This window comes from Sebastes fasciatus, chromosome 2 (genome assembly GCF_043250625.1).
Source record: "Sebastes fasciatus isolate fSebFas1 chromosome 2, fSebFas1.pri, whole genome shotgun sequence".
Taxonomy (NCBI): Eukaryota; Metazoa; Chordata; class Actinopteri; order Perciformes; family Sebastidae; genus Sebastes; species Sebastes fasciatus.
The window spans coordinates 7004696-7025507 of record NC_133796.1 but is presented as its reverse complement, the minus strand read 5'-3'; the positions used below and the strand labels follow the sequence as shown (position 1 = coordinate 7025507).

General features: G+C 42.0%; 1 protein-coding gene across 7 annotated transcripts in view; it reads right to left on the bottom strand.

Annotated features, from left to right (window-relative positions):
- Positions 1 to 20812, bottom strand: part of dpy19l3 (dpy-19 like C-mannosyltransferase 3) — a 60346-nt gene that overhangs the window by 11740 nt on the left and 27794 nt on the right. For 6 of the 7 annotated variants that reach the window (XM_074660274.1, XM_074660302.1, XM_074660282.1 and 3 more), the window contains 6 exons: positions 20565 to 20723; positions 19662 to 19793; positions 14003 to 14114; positions 12084 to 12140; positions 11685 to 11767; positions 28 to 160 (listed from right to left, as the gene is read on the bottom strand). In XM_074660274.1, coding sequence (XP_074516375.1) covers positions 28 to 160; positions 11685 to 11767; positions 12084 to 12140; positions 14003 to 14114; positions 19662 to 19793; positions 20565 to 20723 — 676 coding nt within the window. The remainder of the gene's footprint in view (positions 1 to 27; positions 161 to 11684; positions 11768 to 12083; positions 12141 to 14002; positions 14115 to 19661; positions 19794 to 20564; positions 20724 to 20812) is intronic. The other variant, XM_074660267.1, reaches the window with a different exon arrangement.

Genomic DNA, 20812 nt, shown 5'->3' with positions numbered 1-20812 from the left:
TTGACAGTATAGTGCAGCCTACAGTACCTGTTTGGTCCTCTCCCGCAGGTCTTTATCTTCGTAATGCGGGTGGTTGGTGAGAACTCTGCCTGTGCACAGCTTGATGCCAGCCAGCAGCTGCATACTGCCTGCAAATACAGCCCGCTTAGGGGTCTTTGTGCTGTGGACAAACAGAGAGAGAAGGGAGAGCGAAGGACACATCATTCACCGCTATGAATATATAGGTAATACATAACATAACAAATCTTTTGATGAACCGCAGTATGTTTCAGAGTTTTATTAGTGAGGTTAAAACAAGAGAAGAGAAAATAAAACTAGCGCAGAAAGATGTTTGGAGGGTATTCACAGGTGCATCCAATCATCAAAAACGATTGATTGCATTTTGCTTTAGTTTATTTTCGAGCTTTGTTATTCGGTCAACGTTATTTTTGCTTTCTGCATTTGCGGCAATAATTGGGACGTATTGATGGCATTTAAAAGTTTCTTTCAGAGATGTGGCTTCAAGGAGAGCGGCTGCCTTCACCACGAGCAAATACAAAAAACATTCTTTGCACAGACAAATTGAATCACAAAGAGATGACAAAAGCTATGCAGTGACGGTGGTACAGAACAAACTGCAGGCACAAGGGCAAACCTTCTGAGGTTTCAGCGCGATAACAAGTTATACAACTTGGTGTGTGTGTGTGTGTGTGTTTGTTGATATGTGTGTGTTGACCTTAACTGGCCTCTATTATAACAACACACACATCTTTTACCTGTAATGTTAACCCGAGGGTCATTTTTAATCTAAACTCATGCCTACACACGAGGCGGTGCTGATTGAATGAGCAACGAATACTGGACACTTTGACATTCAGGTGTAACGAATACTTGTCACTTTGACATTCAGGTGTAACTTTCATGTTACAAGATGACTGGCTGGGACCATTTTTTATTTTTTTTTCAATCTAACAGCTGATCGGAGAAATCAGTCCAGATTGGTTTTAGTGGATTTTATTCTAAAGTGTGTGAAAGCAATGAAACCTACCCGGAAAAAACACAACTAAAGGCCTTTACACACACATAGGGGCTTGACGAATAAACCACACGAAAATGCAAAATTCTTGCCTGAAAATATTATATGTCTCTTTTATTGTGAAAGGTAAGAACGGAAGGAGTGGATCTGATATGCATTGCCTAGGTCAAGATTGACAGGAGTAATGCTAATTGCCGTCTTGGTTCGGACTACGGAGCCTCTGTGTTGTTGTTCAATAAATATAGGCTCGACTCACCCTGTTCTGCACAACGTGATCGGTTGATGTCTTTATTTGCAGTGCGAAAGCTCAGAAAAATCAACCCTGTTCCGAAAAAAAAGTATGTTGCTTTTTCGCTGCCCAATATTCTCGTTCTGTGTGTTGTAATCATGACAGAAATATCAGTTCAAAAAATATGTTGATCAGAGTTTCCCAGCTGTAATTATGACATGAATGCTATTTACAAATTGGAAACTGGTAATCATGTGAACTGTGATACGACGAGAATGTGGCACAAGCCTTAATATCCATTCCAACAATTATTCTCAAAATTGCCACAAAGAAACACTTTTGAAAAAGTGGCATCCCGTGTTTAGACCCAAACAAAATCAACTTTGTATTTCAGGACAGAAGTTTTCGCACAAACCTGAGTTACTATACAAGTATATACCAGGGGTTCTCAAACCTATTGGGGCCAGGGACCCCTTAAAGGGGAGAACATTTTCCAAAAAAAACTCACAATCGAAACACCAATTAAGCATAATGCTTACCATTTGTACTCTTAGATGCCATTGGATGCAATTGTATTCTAAAACTTTTCAACCTAAATACTTCAGTCCTGTTTGATGGTGATAAACAGAAACACATTTTAATTTGAATCATGTTAACACCACTTTGTTTTGCCCTGATATTCCAGGTGCTTTGTAATCAGATGTCGCTTTAGCTTGGCTCGCTTGATGGCTTCGTTCGACAGCACCTGAAGACACATTTTAGGCTACCGTCGCTGTCGCTCAATATAACTGTCGCCATATTTTCTAAATTGAGCTAGTTTGGACTTGACGGTATGGACTGACCCAAACATTTCTCTCGCTAATAAGCTAAGCTAAGCTAAGCAGCTGCAGGAATGTGAGTGAAGTGACTGATTCATGACAGCTTGACGTGATGTGTCACAATCATATCAGAGTTTCTATTGGCCCAAAGCTAACATGGGTGGTAGTAATGAACACAATGTGCTTGTTTCATTGGCGCAAATCATAAATTATTTCACGGACCCCCTGACAGAGGACCCCTGGGGGTCCCACTTTGAGAATCACTGGTATGTGCAATATATTTAAAACATTCTAATATCCCCAGAGGTCAGTGCAACAATGCTTTTACCACATAAAGATCAAGCATCACATCCAGCAAACTATCATACAGAAATTTTCTACACATGTAAAGGCTCAAGTTAACAGATAATGAGGAAGAGGGAGCTTCAAACCCCAATTAGAAGTAGCAGAGCACACGCATGCACACGCTGTAACATCGTTATAGATATAAATGCCCTGGTTACAATCTGGAATAGCGAGCATAGGCTGCTGTACATATCGACTGCTCTGTGTGTGTGTGTGGCAACAATAATGACTAGCCACAAGCCTTGTGTATGAAATAAAGGCATTTGCTCGAGTGGATGTGCACATATGCGTGTTTGTATCGGCGCATGCTCTCGGGCGGATGTGTAGGCTGATGTCTTGGCCTCCTGACCTGTAGTAGAAGTGGGTCATTTCCATTTCTGCCTGTCTTCTTTCTGCGAGTGTGTGAATTTAATCGCCCACTGCATCCCAGGGAGTAGCTTCCACTCCCTCCAAGTTGATTTACATTTAATTTCATGTTTATATTCTCGTATGTAAATGCCAGAAGGCACTGGCACGCGCCCCGCTGACATTATAAAAATGATATAATGACATTAATCGAGTATAGGGGTGGGTGGAGGGGGGGAGAGAGGGGGACTCACTATGGTGCCTTAGCACAGATACTGGCTTGTTTGGATATTCTCTTTGCGGAATGGGTCAGTGTGTACAGGTTCATGCACTCATGTGCTTAAAAGTGTGCATTAGTACCTGTTCCTCAACTCCAGAGAGCTCCAGTAAGAAGAACAAACATAAAATGAAGAGAGAAGAAAGAGAAACAGGAAGTGGGCAGCGAATCCCAAATACCTGAGAATACTTTTACGATGCGACGCCGATAGACATTGTAACTTGAAACTACTACCATCAATATTTTCATGTTAACAATGGATCAAATGACTATATGTAATGTGATAGGTGTCACAGGGAATTATCACTCGACTCTGCAGTGCCCATCAGCTCTACGGAGCATTTTATATGCTGCTACTGAGGGAAGGGCAGTTCCAACTTAATTGTGTCGATTCAGAACAGATGAACTTATCACCTGCAGTCACAAAGGGACCGAAAGTACTCTGTACCCTCTTCACAACTTTATAAGCTGTCTGACATGGGGTTGAGGAGGTTTCCTGAATGAAACACGTAATAAAACAGAGGCAGAATATCCATTGAAGTCCACATCATTCACATTTTTAGTGTTGGTAAAAATGGGACATCAACGCACACTCTCTGATACATGGTGTTTGGTAATTTAACATAACTCCCTGCACAGATTTACCCAACTTGAACCATTCCAACCATTCAGAATAACTGAAAACACCTGTGTGGGCATGCAGGGTCTGTGATGTAACATGTCTGAGAAGCTGCGTAGCTTTTCAGATCATTGTTTTAGTTACTTTCACCTGCAGTTAAGTGGTGGTACTGAGAGGAAATGATGAGGATAGAGAGATTGATTGGGAGAGTTCTTAAATAATGTGCCAGGCCATAGATTTCCTACTGAAGTCTCACCTCTGATTGAGAAGTGTGTAGTTCAACCGAGGACACCTCCGTCTCCCTCCGACTCGCTCTCTGAACTTCCTCTTTATGAGTTAGAATGCCACGGGAGACGGGGCTGCACTTTCACCATTTAAGGATGAGGCCAAATGCTGCTAATTTAGACAATTTAAAACGCGACAAGGAGCAGGATGACAGGAAGACAATTAACGGAGCGAGAGAGGGAGTCATACGAGGCGCGAGCAGAGAGGATGTAAAAAAATGGAGAGGATGAAGTTTCACAGAGGGAGCGGTATTGACACACAGATGATTAGTGGCATGTGTTTTACCAAGAATGGATGACTTAATTCGTTTTAATTAGACGGACAAATGGACACGACGAGACAGATCTGCAAAACAAGTCGGCAGTAGAGAGAGAGAGAGAGGGAGAGAGAGAGAGAGAGAGTGATGAGCTCTATTTGCACTGCACTAGAATTATCCAGGGATCTCATGTGAGTTAGGAGCTTAACCTTTATCCAGACAGGATGGATAATCGAGACTGCCCACACCAGAACAATGACAGCTGTGTTCATTTGAGCAAACACTTCAAATAAGCGTTGCTTATGGCTTTTTAATAATGACCACCCTCTCTCAGTAAGACAGGCGGAAGGCAGAATTATACAATGATATTATACAAACCCCAAAACAGTTATACGTCTGCTGAAATGCATTAGCTATTGTTACAAGAGTTTATACTGTGTTGCTGCAGCAGCAGCATATACAGGATGAACATTACCTGAACTGGCTGCTGAAGCTTTATTGTTTTGTGCTCCGGAGCAGTTGCTCTGAGCGTACCATTTTGCCACGGATGGGTTTATTTTGGAGTTAGTTGAAAGCCTGGTGTGTCTCATACAAACGCTAAAGGGTGCCTTCAATGACCAGGATTGCCTAAACAATCACAAACTACTAAATGATACCATTTTCTGCTATGCAAACCTTTGTGTAGACTCTGTAATTAAAAGAAAGGAAGTCAGAATCTACCCTAACGGTAAACCAGGGGTTAACAAGGAAATTAAACATCACCTAAATCTGAAGAAAAAAGCCTTTTCTCAAAAAAATTAAAAGAACCAAACAAGGAGATAGGACGCATGATCAAAAAAAAGCACAGACAGACTTTAAGGACAAGGTGGAGGAGAAACTGAGAACTGGTAAGAGATGCCTGGACTGAACAAAACGATGGGCAAGCAGCAGAAACCAGCCCCTCAGTGTGACAACCCCCATCAGTCTCTCAAACTATCTGAACTCATTTTATTCCAGATTTGATGAAAATGACTTCAGTGGTGAGGGTGAGGCTGTCTGTGCTGGAATGACTCCATGCCCTATGATCCTACAGGAGAGAAAGGTCATGTCTGTGTTACAAGGGGTCAAACCCCCCCGCAAGGCTCCTGGCCCAGATGGACTCAAGGGGATGGTTTTAAAAGAATGTGCGGCCCAACTGGGATTTATTTTCACCCAACTGTTCCAACTGTTCCTCAATTCAAGCTTAGTTCCTAAAGGCCTAGAAGACAGCGACTATCAACCCTTTACCAAAAACACCTCATGCCAAATCTCTTAATGACTTTAGGGTAGGGCTGTCAAAGTTACGCGTTAACGCAAATTCATTTTAAACAACTAATTTCTTTGACACACCTGAGGAATTCATTGGCATGCTCCAAACTTACGCTAAATTGTGGCAAGGAAAAACTGGCATGGCCATTTTCAAAGGGTTCCCTTGACCTCTGACCTCAAGATATGTGAATGAAAATGAGTTATTGTTACAATACCTCCTCATTTCACTACAAAAAACGACATAAGGTGGCAGCTGGCTGGCGGAAGATTGCTAGATAACAACCTACTTGCTGTTGTGTTGGCTATATTGTACGTTATTTCCAGTAGGCTAAATATCACAATATAAAACATTTTTTTTTCTGTTCAAAAAGTACAAACGTAGATAGCAAGTACTACTAACTCATCTTTTAAGCGGTAACGTCTCCAGTCTGATCTCGAGCACACAGCTGATATGTATCTGGTTTGTTTACATGACGTAATAGAAGTGCATATTTAACGTATTCAGTGTGGACAGAGAGAGTCAGATGCTACGTGATAGACGGACAGTTAGGACACGGTGCTAGGACATTCTGCAACAAACATCACTTATTTTAATGTACACTTTATTGTTAATACTGCTGAGTATCACGCTCTGTTGTGATCTTTTAATGGACTACATGCCAGTGGAGGAACAATCCACTCTTACACTACACTCACACTTTTATTATTACTGCCGCTTGGTCAATTTAAGACTTTAGGATGTGTGTGTATGCTGTGTATTGTTGTGTTGTCTTATATGCCAGTGCCAAAGACAAATTTCCATTTTATGCAAATCTAATGGACAATAAAGTAATCTGAATCTAACCTTAATTTTTTTCAAAGCTGGGACTCCATTGCTGTCCAGAAAATATCCGTCGAGTCATAACAGTGTTTTAGAAAGCACTGAAAAATGACCTATTTTCGTGTTTAAGCGTGAGGACTTGTGGGATAAACAAAGTCAGTGTTTCACTAAAATATGCTGACTCTTTCATTTGAGCCTGTTCCCTGTTCTGAAAGGGTCTCCATGCTGAGCAGCTAGATGAGCCTCCTGAATTTCGCAGCAAAACTGCTGTCAAAGCTCTCATTAATAATTTTCACCGCAGCCTTCATAATGCTCGACCACAGACTGTATATCTCGACCCAGAAGAGGAGAGGGGTGGGGGACGGAGGGGTAACATATTTTCACAGAGGTAAACACAAAAAAAGAAATGATACTGTGACAGAGTGCATCATCAAAACCAAACAAATACCCTCCAATTGTAAATTGTCCAGCTTCAAAATGCAATGAAAACCCACTCCCGACTCTCCGCTGTACTGTTAAATACAACATGTGTCCCCTACTCCAGCTACAGCCTGCAGTGCTCTGCAGTGTGCAGTGAAATGACAGTATGTACTGTGGTTTATCCGTGAGCCCTGATAGTCTGAGAAGCAGCTGCTTCTATTAAACATGTGCCTGAGCTTAAGCTACTCCTCTTTATGCTGCACATTAAGACTCTCCATGGCCGCTGTGGAGTTCATAAGTCAGGGAGCGGAGTGGCGAAGCTGCTGCTAATCAGCATTTCTCAATTTTTTTATAAGCCTCCGTTGATGGACGGCGCTCTGCTTTTTTGCAACACGAGCGTGCCCAATCTCGATCGGGGAAAAAAGGTGAAGAAATAGATCGAGGACGGAGCACATGGGTGAGACAGAAGCGACACTGGTGACTTTAAAAACTGCACACTCACAACTATAACTCAGAGTTGGAGGCAGTTGAACGAGCAGGCATTGCTATTGATTTATTGGCTGTCCATTTAGAAAGGAGTATCAGCCTACAGCCGAGCCGTGGAGCCGCCGCTGTTATCAAGTGGAAACTTTTGAATTATGGTTGTGCAAAGTACAGATGGACCTCCACCGGTTGTTATCGCGTTACCCCGGCGCCTTAGTTCGTCAAACCCGTGGAGCCCATGGTCATGACTGATTGTCCTGGGCGTCGTGATAATCCCCTCATCAACCTGTCTTAACACACATACTTCTATACTCATGAGTGCCGAGGACACGAATCATTAGCTCTCGTGAGAGCCTTCTTACCTCTAATCCAATCATCGTCTTATCTCTAAATCCATCTTTCAAACAAATATCATTATCCTTTCCTAAACCTAATCCTGATTCTAGTTACTCTTAGTAGAAATAAGAATTGGCAAAATTAGAGGGATTTTTCTGAATATTTCATCCTTGAGACCCACAATAGACCTGTTTTTGTCTTTTTTAGGGGGGCACAGGAGGTCTTTTGGGGGAGATAGCAGGTCAACAGTAGATGTCACATAGAAGTGGTGTACATCATCTGGAAGCTGGGAACCTGAAGATTAATTTGAGATGAGCACTGTGTGTCAAGTTGTTCTAGTCATAAATCAGAAATAGACAAGAATTAATGAATTAAAATAAATTGTGAAAGTGTACAAGGGTTTATGATGGAAGTATATGATGATCATTCTCATGCTCTATTATGTCTCATGAGTTGTTTCAGCAATTTCTGGGTTGGTACCAGTTGTTTTACACATTTGGTGCTAAATTTAAAAAAAAAAATTTACCACTCGAGAATTGGTAAAAATAATCCCCAATAATCCCTCCAAAATACCACGTTAAGACATCAAAACCTTGAAGAACAACATAGAAAAAGCCATGCTGTGATTTGGTATCAAAAATGTTTGACATTTGAAGATTCCTGCAAGAATTGCATTTTTCGGCGATTGGTTGGCAAGCAATTATGTTCTTGAAACTGCTCAGAAACCCCCTTACTGTCAGTCTACCTAGGAAAGCCATCCATCCTCTGAATGCTCTAGGTCTCTAGATTGTGGTTGTAAAGTTTAATGAGGCCGTGATTATCCTAGAGGTCACCACAGGTCATTTTATACAGTGAGGTCAAATAAAAAAAAAATGGTCTCACGGCAGAAATAACACATTTATACTGCATTCAAAAAACTGCATGGTTTTTGCCCAAAACTGCATGTGATTATCATAAAGTGGGCATTTCTGTAAAGGGGAGACTCGTGGGTACTCACAGAACCCATTTCCATTCACTAATCCTGAGGTCAGAGGTCAAGGGACTCCTTTGAAAATGTCCATACCAGTTTTTCCTCGCCAAAATTTTGACTTTGGAGCATTATTTGGAGACTCTTTTCTGACAAGCTAGCATGAGATGGTTGGTACTAATGGATTCTTTAGGTTTTCTAGCTCTAAAACTGAACCCGCTACAGCCTCTGAAAGACAGTAACACCTTGTAACAACAGAAGAACAACAATCTGCATCTGTAATTGTCTTCTGGTTTCAACAGCGGGTCCACATTATATCCTTTTCTGTGACCTTTATTAGTCACACATGATTCATACATGCAGCACATCCCCTACAGCTAGAATTTACCCCAATGAGTCCCTGACAGCTTTACACAGCCGGCCCAGAAATATACTCTCCTCTATATGTGTGGATCTATCTTTGTTCTGACCCTCATTACGCCACAGTTGGAGAATCTCCCATGATATGTCCATGTTAAACCGCCTCGGCCTCAGCCAGCTGGAGAATACAGCATAACATGAACCCCCTTCTCCATTTTAACACTTTCATCTGGAATGTAATTAGCGCAGCAGCAAGAAGCTTAGCGCTCCGCCCTGCTCTCAGCCCCAACCAAGGTAACTCCAGGCAGCCCCTAATCCTCGGAGCCTAATGGGATTAGCTCCGGAGGGATGGGAACCCATGTCACACACACAAATACATTCAAAATCCCAAACCTCTCCTCCTCTGTCTCGCTATCCATCTCTCTCCCTCCTCTCTCTCTACGCCTTTCCACTATCTGTCTAATAGGATTAGACCAAAATTGGCCATTTCTTAAAAACCACATCTGGTCCACTCAGTGTCATCATGCTGATGATGATAGGATGGAAATAATGAGCTCTGAATGATGACTTATTCAGTACGGAAGTGAACTGCAGTGATCATTTATGGGAAAGACCTAAATCGAAACCCGTTCTAATTTTGCACTTTTATGCTTTTTAATTAGCACTTTTGTTTCGATGGAAAGTTTTGGCCGATCATCAAAAAGATATTCGATTCCGACAAGAACAACATGAAAACAAAAAACATGGAAACAGTGAAGCTTCGGGGGATTATTTTCCCCCAAAAAAAGTTTAAGATTTTAACTTTTGTTCAAAATAACAGCAATCAGCAACTTTACAAACCGTTTGTACCAGCTGTTGAAAACTCCTAGCTCACCCTAAACAGCATTCTCAACAGGGAATGGGAATGTGACGTTACTGACAGCAAGTCGGACACTTTCGGAGGATAAAGGGTACGAGCGTCATCCACTGGCTGTGTACTGCAAGTGTCAAACGTTAACACAAAAAACTACACAGTGAATAAAACTCAATGGGTATTCATTTTGCAAGATACCGGTAGATTCATTATGCAGTATTAGCCAACCTTTTCTTGGTATTCAGTTAACATAACATTAGCTACCTTATCTTTGTCCGGATGATTGTGTAGTTGGCTTTTAGATCTTAAGGCAGGGCTTGACATTAAGCTTTTTCAGCTAGTTGCCCTTTGGGCAAATAGATGAGATGTTTTACTTGAGCCAAATGTACTTGTCCGAAATAGAAAAGGAAAACATGACGGTACTTCTACAGTACCACATGTACCGGGGCAAAGGGCTCGAGACTAACGGGGTCCCGTCGTCCCGGGTGTGACAGAAAATGTGTTTGGGACGCAGTAAACTTACTCTTGACGCTTCCAGGGGACGTTCCCTATTTCCCCCTGATAATATTACAATGCGAACAACAAATCGGTGTTGAAGTCGGCAGGACGAGAGCTAGTTAACGTTAGCTGTTATCTCCCTGAAGGACTGTGCTGCATACCGGCTGCTAACAGCTAACGTTAACTAGCTCTCGTCCTGCCGATTTCAACGCAAGACAGGGCTCCAGAACGCGACCATTTCAGTTACGACTAAACATTTTCACTGGTTACACCGGTGCGCCTGACATTTGGCAGTCTGTCTGTCTGTCTGTCTCTGTGTGTGTATGTGTGAAACTACGCCTTGTACTCCTTCTTGAACGATATAATAACATTAAAACATACCGGTGATTCAAAATGAAAAGAACTATTGACGTTTTTTTTCGTCAAGATAAATGCTGCGGTGCCCTGAACAGCCCAGCCCAGGACGTCATTACCGGCGGAAAAGCACCGCTCCTTCACCTGTCTCCCCGGTCCCCGGTAAGATGCCTAAACCTGAACACGGCGCCGGATTCATTTCACAAGTGAGAAGGGCAAAAAGTGTGTTTGCGTGTGTTATCATGATGTGTTCACATCAAGAAGTTTGAAGGACATGTTTTCACAGCAATATAAAATAGATAATAGAGAGGATATTATGACCTGTTTAACTTCCTAACAAAAAACAGTATGCAAACGGTAATAAAGGAGTAGATGTTGAAGTGCATGGGATCTATTGTTTTACTTTTGTTTTTTACCGTGGTATCAAATTGGTATAGAGAATCGTGGAATTTTACTGGTATTGGTATCGACTACTACATTTCACTCATGCCAAGAATCCTTTTACAGCCTTCTTTCTGGTATGTGTGCCTTCAGATCAGCCACCACTTCAGGTTAAACTTCCCTGTGCTGGTGTGAATGGAGTTCAACAGAGAAAAGTGACAAGAATTATGGGAGGGCGGACTGCATGTGATGTGATGTGTCCTTGGCCAGACATTGTGGTTGCATAGTTACATGGTATGCAGTGTAGTCTGCTAAGCCCCACATTCATCCAGACACACACAGATGTACAAACACAAACACACACACACACACAACAGCCACAGTACGGAGCCATTCCAAATCACAGCTCCATCGCTGATCCCATCACGCTGACGCTCTTGATGGAAAGCCCTGCCACGGAGACCCCCGAGGTGGGTACAGCTCTGCCAACAGCTGGGTCCTTTCCAGCACCCCCAAAGTCTCACTCGTGGAGACCCATCGGCTCTCATCACTCATCATCGGCCAGACTCGCCCCGCAAACGCAAGCGCCGACACACATGTACAATACACGCACGCACGTGCGCTCACGCAGACTAATCAAGGACATCAGGCAAAGTGAAACTTGATCTGCGGAAACAAGCTAATCAGATTTGCCTCAATCTGATGTGGATTTGGGAGTGTGTGTGTGTGTTTGTACCTAATCCAGGTCATGAGCTCCACGGTGTCTGGATCATAAAACTCCCTCAGTTCTGATAACTCCTCCATCAGCTTAGGCCAGAACTAGAGGGAAACAGAACAGAGACAAGTGATGGAGAGCCCTGTGTTAGCGGTCATTAAAGCAGAGTATCAAACCAAGTGATAGATCTTAAATAGCATCTCATTACGGCACTGAATACAACAGTGTGTGTGACAGCTATTTAGACTGCAAACTAAATAATAGGGAAGCAGTCATTCCGGTGTCCTGTTATGATCCAATTGCTTGTTATCATTTTCTAGGTATTTTCCCTTTTCTCATATCGTTTTTTTTTTCTAAAACAGCTCCGTAATGAGACCAACTATACAGTGACGAACGTAAACCACAAAGAAAATGGCATACCTTGTAATACAGGCAACCGATCATCAACAGTGGAACTGCGTATCTGACAAGCCTCAACTGCAAAATGAGAGAAAGAGAACAGGGTGTAACGAAATGAAAGAATATAATCTGGAAAAGTGAGAGTCAGACAGAGATATACCTCAAAATGAAGACAGGCACAGAATGAGATAACACAGAGATAACCGGCAGACGGAGCAGCAGCGCTGCTTCCCAAGTATCAGTTCTTAATCTGATCCAGTGCCGTTGTCTTGTTATGACCACACTGACACCTAGTGGCCTCTCTACCAATGGTATCACCAGGCTGTGTGGATTCAACTGGTCATCAAGGCAGCTTAATGGTTCATTTTCATGTCAAACCAGCAAATCATAGAGCAGCGGGGGAATGAGACATCTTTCAAGAGTGTCTCACAACGGAGCTGTGTAGATCAGAGTCATGCTCATCGGAGACTGGTGATGGACATACTGCTGGTTGTCATTAGAACTGGGTATCAAACCTTAATGCTTTCTGAGCCCTGACCAAATTGTCAGAATCGGCTATAAAAAAAAACTGTCTGGTATCAGAGGTTGGCGTTGAGTACACGCTCAGATTCTCTATTCTCAGATCTAAAATAATAACTTATTTTAGACTGCTTTTTGTTGAGTCAAAGTTCTTATAAGGCTGCTTCTGCTAACACACTGATGCTCTAAAGGGCTTTGTACATTTCATTAAATGAAAGCAGGGTTTTATAGCTAAACTTGTGTATATTCCTGAAACTAAGGTGCTGAAAAAAATTTTTTTTTTCCTGAATCACAGACATTGTGTTTCTATTGAAATAACACCCAGCCCTAGTTATCATTTAATGCTTTTCAGAAACAGATGCTTCCACTGGATCAGGGAAACTGCACACGTAGTTGGCCAAGCTATACACTTGAAATGAGGCTTTAAAAAAAAGCTGGCAAGAGTTATACTGTGGACATGTGAATATTAGGGGTGTAAAAAAATATTGAAAATATCAAATATCACGATATTATGTTTTGTGATACTGTATCGATTCTCAAAAACACTGTATTGATTTTTAACTTTACTTTTTTACTCCGATTTTTTGCATATGGTGGTGTGTTCTTTATACTAAAGACAGTTTTCCTCAAATTATATTTTTTAAAAATCGCAATATATTGCCTTTCTTACAGTATCGCAATATATCGTGATATAATGAATCGTAACCCCCTGTATCATGATATGTATCGTATCGCCAGATTCTTGCCAATGCACAGCCCTTGCAAATATGTGTTAACATAGTTGTGCACTTAGATAATGTGATCCTAAGCATATGTGAATATACAATTTTTACATATATAGGTTGAATGTGTTGACTTGGTGAAAGTCAACGCAAAACTTTAAAGCTACCATAACCACTTTTTGGGAGTAACATTAGCATTCATTTGGAGTCCTGTTTATGGGCAATTATATCCAAAAGCAATGAGCTCTAAGAGGCTAAATGCTCGGTGGAGCTGAGGGGGGCTGCAGGCAGATGATGTTCTTCATTACCAGCAACATCTTTTACGTTACACACAACCATTTGATCCATTTGTAATACAAAAAATATTGATTAGTGCAGCTTTAAAAGCAAATGTTTGTAACAGGGTTTGTCATAATTTCTATTCTAAATCCCAAATTGGTAGAAATGATCCAATGATCTGTTGATCTTTAGCAATCAAGACTCCATAGTCTAACAATGGCATAGCCCTCAGTGCTGAAAAAGTTAAATCGAAAATTGAATCGCGACCTCAAAAATTGAAAGTCAAATCGGATAGTGCCACCCCTATGAAACAACCAATAACCTGTATAGTGAACGTAGTTTTAAATGTCAAGTATCACCCTAAAGAAAACAGCGGAGCAGATGTTCGGAGCTGGAAGTGCAGTTGTTGTGAGCTCTTACCAGAACTTTACTGTTGCAGCTGAGGGTGCTGAGAAGCAGAGTCCACAGCTCCTTCCCACACACACCATAGGCTGCGACTGCACACATATGGCCCGTCCATATATACTTCATCCTGAGTGGGAGACAGAGGCAATACCAAGCAGTGTTGGGTGTTAAAAAGATATTTTAAAAAGGTCTCACCTGGTTATATTTCCACTTTCGTCTGTTAGTAAAGTACAGTACAGTAGGTCAAAATGCTGCTGTTAGTAATTTTGATGCTTGGACTTTAGGATGTTCCCTCAAACCAGTAAAGAACGTTAAATTCAAACAAGACAAATTGTCTTTAGTTTAGTGGACGACTTAGTGAAATGGTTCAAGTGCGGTTACACTTCATTTAGTGTCTAAAACACGGCTTTATTATCCAGGTTCTGATTCAAAGCACATGAATTAAGAGTGTTCTAAACAAATGAGAAAAAGATTGAGTGAACAGCAGAAGAGAAGACTGAGAGAATGAAATGAGCTGAAAAATTGTTGACAGGTTCCGAGATGGAGCCGAGAGAGAGAGAGAGAGAGAGAGAGGGGTGGGGGGGTGGGGGGGAGGCATGAGGAAGTGCAGCCTCACAGAAATAAATCTCAGTACTTTTTTAATGCAAAGGAGCTGTCTGACAGAAACGAATGGCTCCCTGCACCTTTTGGCCTTTCGCTCTTCATCAGCATTTTAGAGAAAGTGCTGAAATCAAATGTGTCAGTTTCTGCACGACCTCGCTGCCGCTGCCGTATGAAAAGCTTTCAGATTGTTCTCCCTTTGTGTGGATTCAATCACCATTTTAATTCGTGACTGTAACAGAAACACATTTTTTGAACTATATGTATGGGTAGCACTTTATAATAACCATCATTTATAAATAAACTGATAGTTAATTAATTAAAAATTAATTAAACTTACTCTTAACAATTAAGAGATCATCAATAATGTTTACTAATTAATAGTAATGCTGTAATGTATGTTACTTTATCAGTAGTTTGTGTAACATGAAATAATTATTTTATAAATGATATATTGTATCGTAGCTGATTAGAGACGATAACAATTACATTCTGATTAAATTAGTAAACTATTTATTAACAGTTTATTGTTGCACACATTATGACATGTTATATACTTTATAAAGTATATGTTAATGATTACCAAATGATTTGTAAACCTTTAAGAAATTGTTTGTAAAACAACTAAAAACATTACATAGATAAATAAATACATATTTTTTATAGATGCTTTACAAAGTATTTATTAACCATTTAACCATTATAATCATCAGTTGCCACTTTACAATAGCCATCCAAATAATATTTATAGACGGTTTACAAACCGATTATTAACCATTATAGTGTTTCGAATATCTTTCTATGTAAAGTTTATAGATGTTTTACAAACAATTTCTTTAAGGTTTACAAATAATATCTTATTAACAAATACGTATATATATAATCTATAAAATGTTATAATGTGTGCAACAATAAACTGTTAAAATAAATTGTAGCATTACTAATAATTAGTAAACATTATACATTTTTATTTTTTTTGTCTGTTAACTTTTAAGTTTCATGAACTATCAATTTGAAATGATGGTTATTATTAAGTGTTACCTATACAGGTATATGAGATGTGCATTATATCACATGCCGTTCCAAATCCTGCCCACCACATATACCAGAAGAACACAATGTGCAACACATTGACATGCACAGCGTAACCCCGTTACTGACAACGCTGCACTCAACATCTTATTCAAATGAAGCTACTTAAGTGAATCATTGAAAACCTGCATCTAAATATTCCCCTTCTCTTTTGTACTGAGTAATTGCAAGTTTCTTTTAATACGTGGAAAAGAAGTGATGATTCTAATTGTAATCTCTGCGATTTTCTCGACAGTCCACACAAGAGAGACGAGAGTTAAAGGCAATTATACGTTCACAATACTGAATCGAGGATGTCAGACACGGCAGCCTGCGTTTGCAGCTTGATAATGATGCTAGTGACGAGTACCACTCGACAAGTACACGGTAAAGTTGGGAGTGAGTCAGGTCAAGGAGGGTTCTTGTGCTTCAGATTATAAATGGTTAATGTGATATTACTCAATAAATAAATCAATAACCAAAAGCAAACTGATACCTTGTGGAGAGGTCACATAGGATTAAGGATCGAGGTTATAAACACCACCAGGGGCCCACCTATAAAACCAGCCATCTACAAGAAATGTTCTATATACAATTCATAATGCCCTTGAACCATAAATGACTTCTGAAATATGAAGAGTGAGTTCTGATATTAATTGCGTCCACACGCATACCTGCCAACCTTGAGACCTGAAAAATGGGGAGGATTTTAAAACCAGACTTTGTTTCCTGAATTCTGGTGACTTTTAAAGAATGAAAATAACAAAATAATAAGTAAACTGCAGCAGCATTTTTATGTTAAATAGGCCTAGTTTTTACTTTTAATTCTCAGGAAAGAAAACAGAATAATTCGCCCCTCTGGCGTGAACTTTTGTGAATCTCTGGTATAAACTAATATTCATCAGTTTTCATTCATTTTCTGCTCCTGCTTGAGTATTTCTGTCTCTTAGTACTCTCCATTTCTCTCTCCGTCTCTCACTCACTGAAGGTCCTTTCAGACACAACGTGACAACGGCCCCTCAGAAACCCGTTATTTCCGTTGGCTTGCGCCGCGCCACAACGGCACTGCATGCTGTGATGTGGTGAGCAGCTCTCTTCTGCTGGGAAACAACATTTGATGTAGCTCTATTGTCGTCGGGGTGGAAACAGTAGAGCTTATACACGCTGTGCGGTCCCAGAAACAGGTTGTGATAACGAAAAGGAAAGAAAAAGGTCTGCAAATTTGCCATATATCGGGAGAAATATGGGAGAAACCCCAGGAGGAAACCAGTAAGCGACAATGAAAAACAGGAGTCTCCCGGGAAAATCGGGAGGGTTGGCAAGTATGTCCACACAGCTCTCAACATGGAGACAGCCGACATGGCGGCTAGCAGCTAACGGCGTTAACAGAGCTGACACAGTGTTAACATGGGGGGAACCCGGAAGGTGGACGCTATGCCTTCGCAGCAACGCGGTATGCACACAAGGCCCGTCTACGTAACATCAGCAGATAGAAGCTCTGATTACAACATACACAGAGGGAGAGAGACTTCATTCTCTGCTCAGGTAGAGTAACTTAACACTATGTTGAAAAGCAGTGTTTTGCTGCCCTCTCTGGTGGACAGTTTCAAGACATCCAGCAGTGATGTCACTGGGTGCTGGAGTACACCTCTATTTCACTACAGCAGGATGAGCAGTTAAACTACTGGAGGTCAACAATAACAAGATTTTGGTGGGGTGTTACGGAACTGGGTGATATCAAAACATCTGAGAAAATGTTTAAAAGAACCACAGAAAATTACTGTGCAAAGAAAAAACTGTGGAACACAGACTGAACATGAAAAAAAGAGGGACTGCACTGAGTGGAAAATTGAGGCATTTGTTGAGGTTGAGGCCAGTCGGCCAATATTGTTCGGTGGTCATAGTTCTGGTGTGACCAATAAGAGCAAATTTGTCGAGAGCCAGCATGTCGCAGCAGCGGTAGAGGCTGCCAGCTCAGAGAGCGGAAACATTCTGGGAAATTAAGAAGAAGAAGAAGAAGTGGCTGGATATGAAAGTGGCCCGCAAGAAAGATGTTTCTGTTCAATGGTAAAGCCGAGGTGCCAGAGCTGGAGTCAGGGAGTCTGGCATCTAGAACTGGGGCCTCAGCGGTGCTGCTGTTCCACAGAGGACACCTGCCAATGGATGATGCAGTTATAGGTGAACCACAGCAATAGGCCATGGTGTTTGTGTGTGCCAACAAGAGGGAGAGGCAACAGGAAACGGGAGAAGAACATGAGAGGGAAGGCTAATGGGGATAGTTGTGGAAAAGGAGCGATACATGAGGTGAAATATTTTACTGTAGAGAGAAAGTGTCATGTATAGTTTTTATTTTCTGCTTCTGAATATAGTTAATCAAGCAGCAATTTAATTTAGATTTGTTGTGTGTGTAGGTTTACATATTATCTCAGAACGATGCTTTATGCCGGCCACACACGACACAAGAATCAACCTGATTTTGGGCCTGATCCCCCCCTCCCGACGATCGTCTGCAAAGCCCCGGTTTTTTGATGGCTCTAAAGATCATCTTTCCAGATGTTTCTGTGGTGTGAGGTATGTTAAAAGTGCTTTTTAAATTCCCCCGATCAGCTCGGAAGTCCATCCTGGCCGGGAACCCCGAGGACAGCCGATGCCGCAGTCAGTTGGAAAAGAACGATAGCCAATTGAGAACCAAGCTGACTGAAAGGGAAGGACAACAACCGCTGTCATGGCGGCCTTGGCTAATGCATGAGCAAATGCAAAAAGCAAAGCATAAAGTAGTAAGATGGAGCTCAGAAATGGAAGACCAACTTGGTGATTTGTGGCAACAACACAAGTGTTTATTTAACGTGTCTCCATGACTTCATCTAAATCTCCAAAATCTTTTATTGTGGGCCAGCTTTTACATACAGTATCTCTTAAAACAACCAAAAAAATGGTGTTGTAAAGAATGAACAGAAGTTTTGTGACCACAGTTGACCGCTCGCTAAACCCCGATCGTCTAATCACAGCCAAGTAACCGTAACTAGGCACAGGAGGCCCGTCAAGCTTTGGCTTTCTCCACATGCAGAAGCAGTGTGCACGGGGCCGTAGTCAGATACGCACTGCATTTAAAGCGCTTGGAAGGTGGTGTCTACTTTCAAACAAGAGCAAAAGTGTAAAGAATGGATTAAACAGTTTGTTTATCTACTCTACTGTAAGCTCCTAATAGCTTAACAGTAGCTTATAGCTGTGTCTGGTTAAGGAGCTTACTATCTTCTTACGTCCAAAGCCAAGGAGCACATCATTAACTAACTACATTAGTTAGTGGGGTTACAGTTTACGTAAAGAGAAGGTATACAGTTGTATTTTTCTGTTTAATAAGAAAAATAGGTGTAAGAATATTTCCTTTCTTGACATTTTGTGAGTTTATTTTGTTTATGTATTAGACTAAACAAGCTAACGGAACATAGAATACGTCTGTCGTCGGTGCGGACGTATAAAAAACGCTGCCGGTGTGTAAAGGCAGTTATCACTGTGAACTGCATATGTACAATCTTGACAGGGGCAGCAACAGTAACCGAGGCACACGGGGCGTAGCAAGCAGTCAATTGTGTTCTTAGTATTGTCTTGTGTAGTACAAATAACTACAAGCACTGATGAATGTGGGTCTTGTCAGCCATACAGTTGTAAGTTGTCCAACTGTGCCAACTCTTTCTGTTTCCTGCTGTGAGTGGTGTCGCTGTCTGAGAGACACTGTGGGATGGTGCTTGGTGTGGAGGGCTGATCGAGGCTAAAGTGGACCACTCAGACACTTGGTGAAAAGCCTTTGAGAGGCACTTCCCAGGATTACAGCATCTGCTCACGAGCATGCACAATCAAGAATCAAGCCGTCGAGAGGAAAAGTACATTTCAAGAGTTCCCCGTCTGGGCATTAAACCCATGTGACTACTTAGGAATGTGTGTGAATCAAGATATATGTGTGTGTGTGTGTGTGTACATCATCCTGCAGTTAGCATGAGCTCACCTCATAGTGCTGAAAGCCAGGAGGCCGTAGAACAGTGTATGCAACAGATTGTAGGCCACATCTGGGCGAAAAGCCGCCGCTCGCCCGTCTCCGGCTCCCTTCCTCTCCTCAGATGAACCTCCTTTAGGCCTGCTGAGAAACAAAGAGAGGCGGCGAGACAAAAGACAACAGTGATACATAAAACATTACAGCCAGACGCTTGAGAAGAGAGGCAGAAGGGTAGGTGGGTGGATTTGATATTATTCAGATTTCAGTAGCTGTTTTTCAGATTTCATTAGCTGCTTACGCACAAGCGGACACGCAGCGATGCACACCCACGACCCGCTCGTGTCTACAGGAGTCTGCGCTCAGACAAACAGAGCAAACGCCCGAGGGCAATGATGTCACTCCCACGATTTGGCCTCCCGCGCCGAATCAGACGGACACTGGCTTCCTTTTGAATGCAAATCCAATCTGGCTGTTCTTTCTACGTGAGGTGGGGTAAACTGGATTAAACTAATTCCTGAATTGGCAAATAGCCCTTTGTTCTATGAGGTTAGTATTCCAGCCCTCCAACAAGCAGAGGGCGAGTTGAAATGCTAATGTGATTAGTTCAATGCGGCCCCTCACCTTGCACCACAGGCAAATGAAGCTTTGAAATAAGGCAGCTGGTAAAATATTCTGTTTTCCAGAGCATGAGGCAATAAAGCCATTAATAAATCTGCAGCGATGCACGGCGGAGACATGGGGACGGTGACTACCACTGTGACTCTGCCTCCGATAGCCATCATGGTGTCCTCCTCGAAACTGAAACTCCCTTTATGCCCACAAACTTGTTCCTCCCTGCTAAGTTTGAGGATTAAACACTAAGTTGCACAAGGACGCCCCCCCCCCTCCTTCACTTCCTGTCCGGCCGTCACCTACCTCAGGTTCTGTAGTGCAGCCACTGCCAGCATGCCGCTGAGCAGCAGCAGGGTGAGGGCGTAGGGGTACAGCAGCAGGGTACCAGCCAGGCGCTCCAGTGTGTCGAGGGGCAGCAGGCCGAAGGCCTCCTCACACAGATACAGACTGGCATCGAAATCCCTGCAGGAGGGCGGGGGGGGGGACAGAGGAGGATGGACACAAATTAAATGAAGATGACGCAGGGGGGTTAGCAATTGAAACTGTGGATG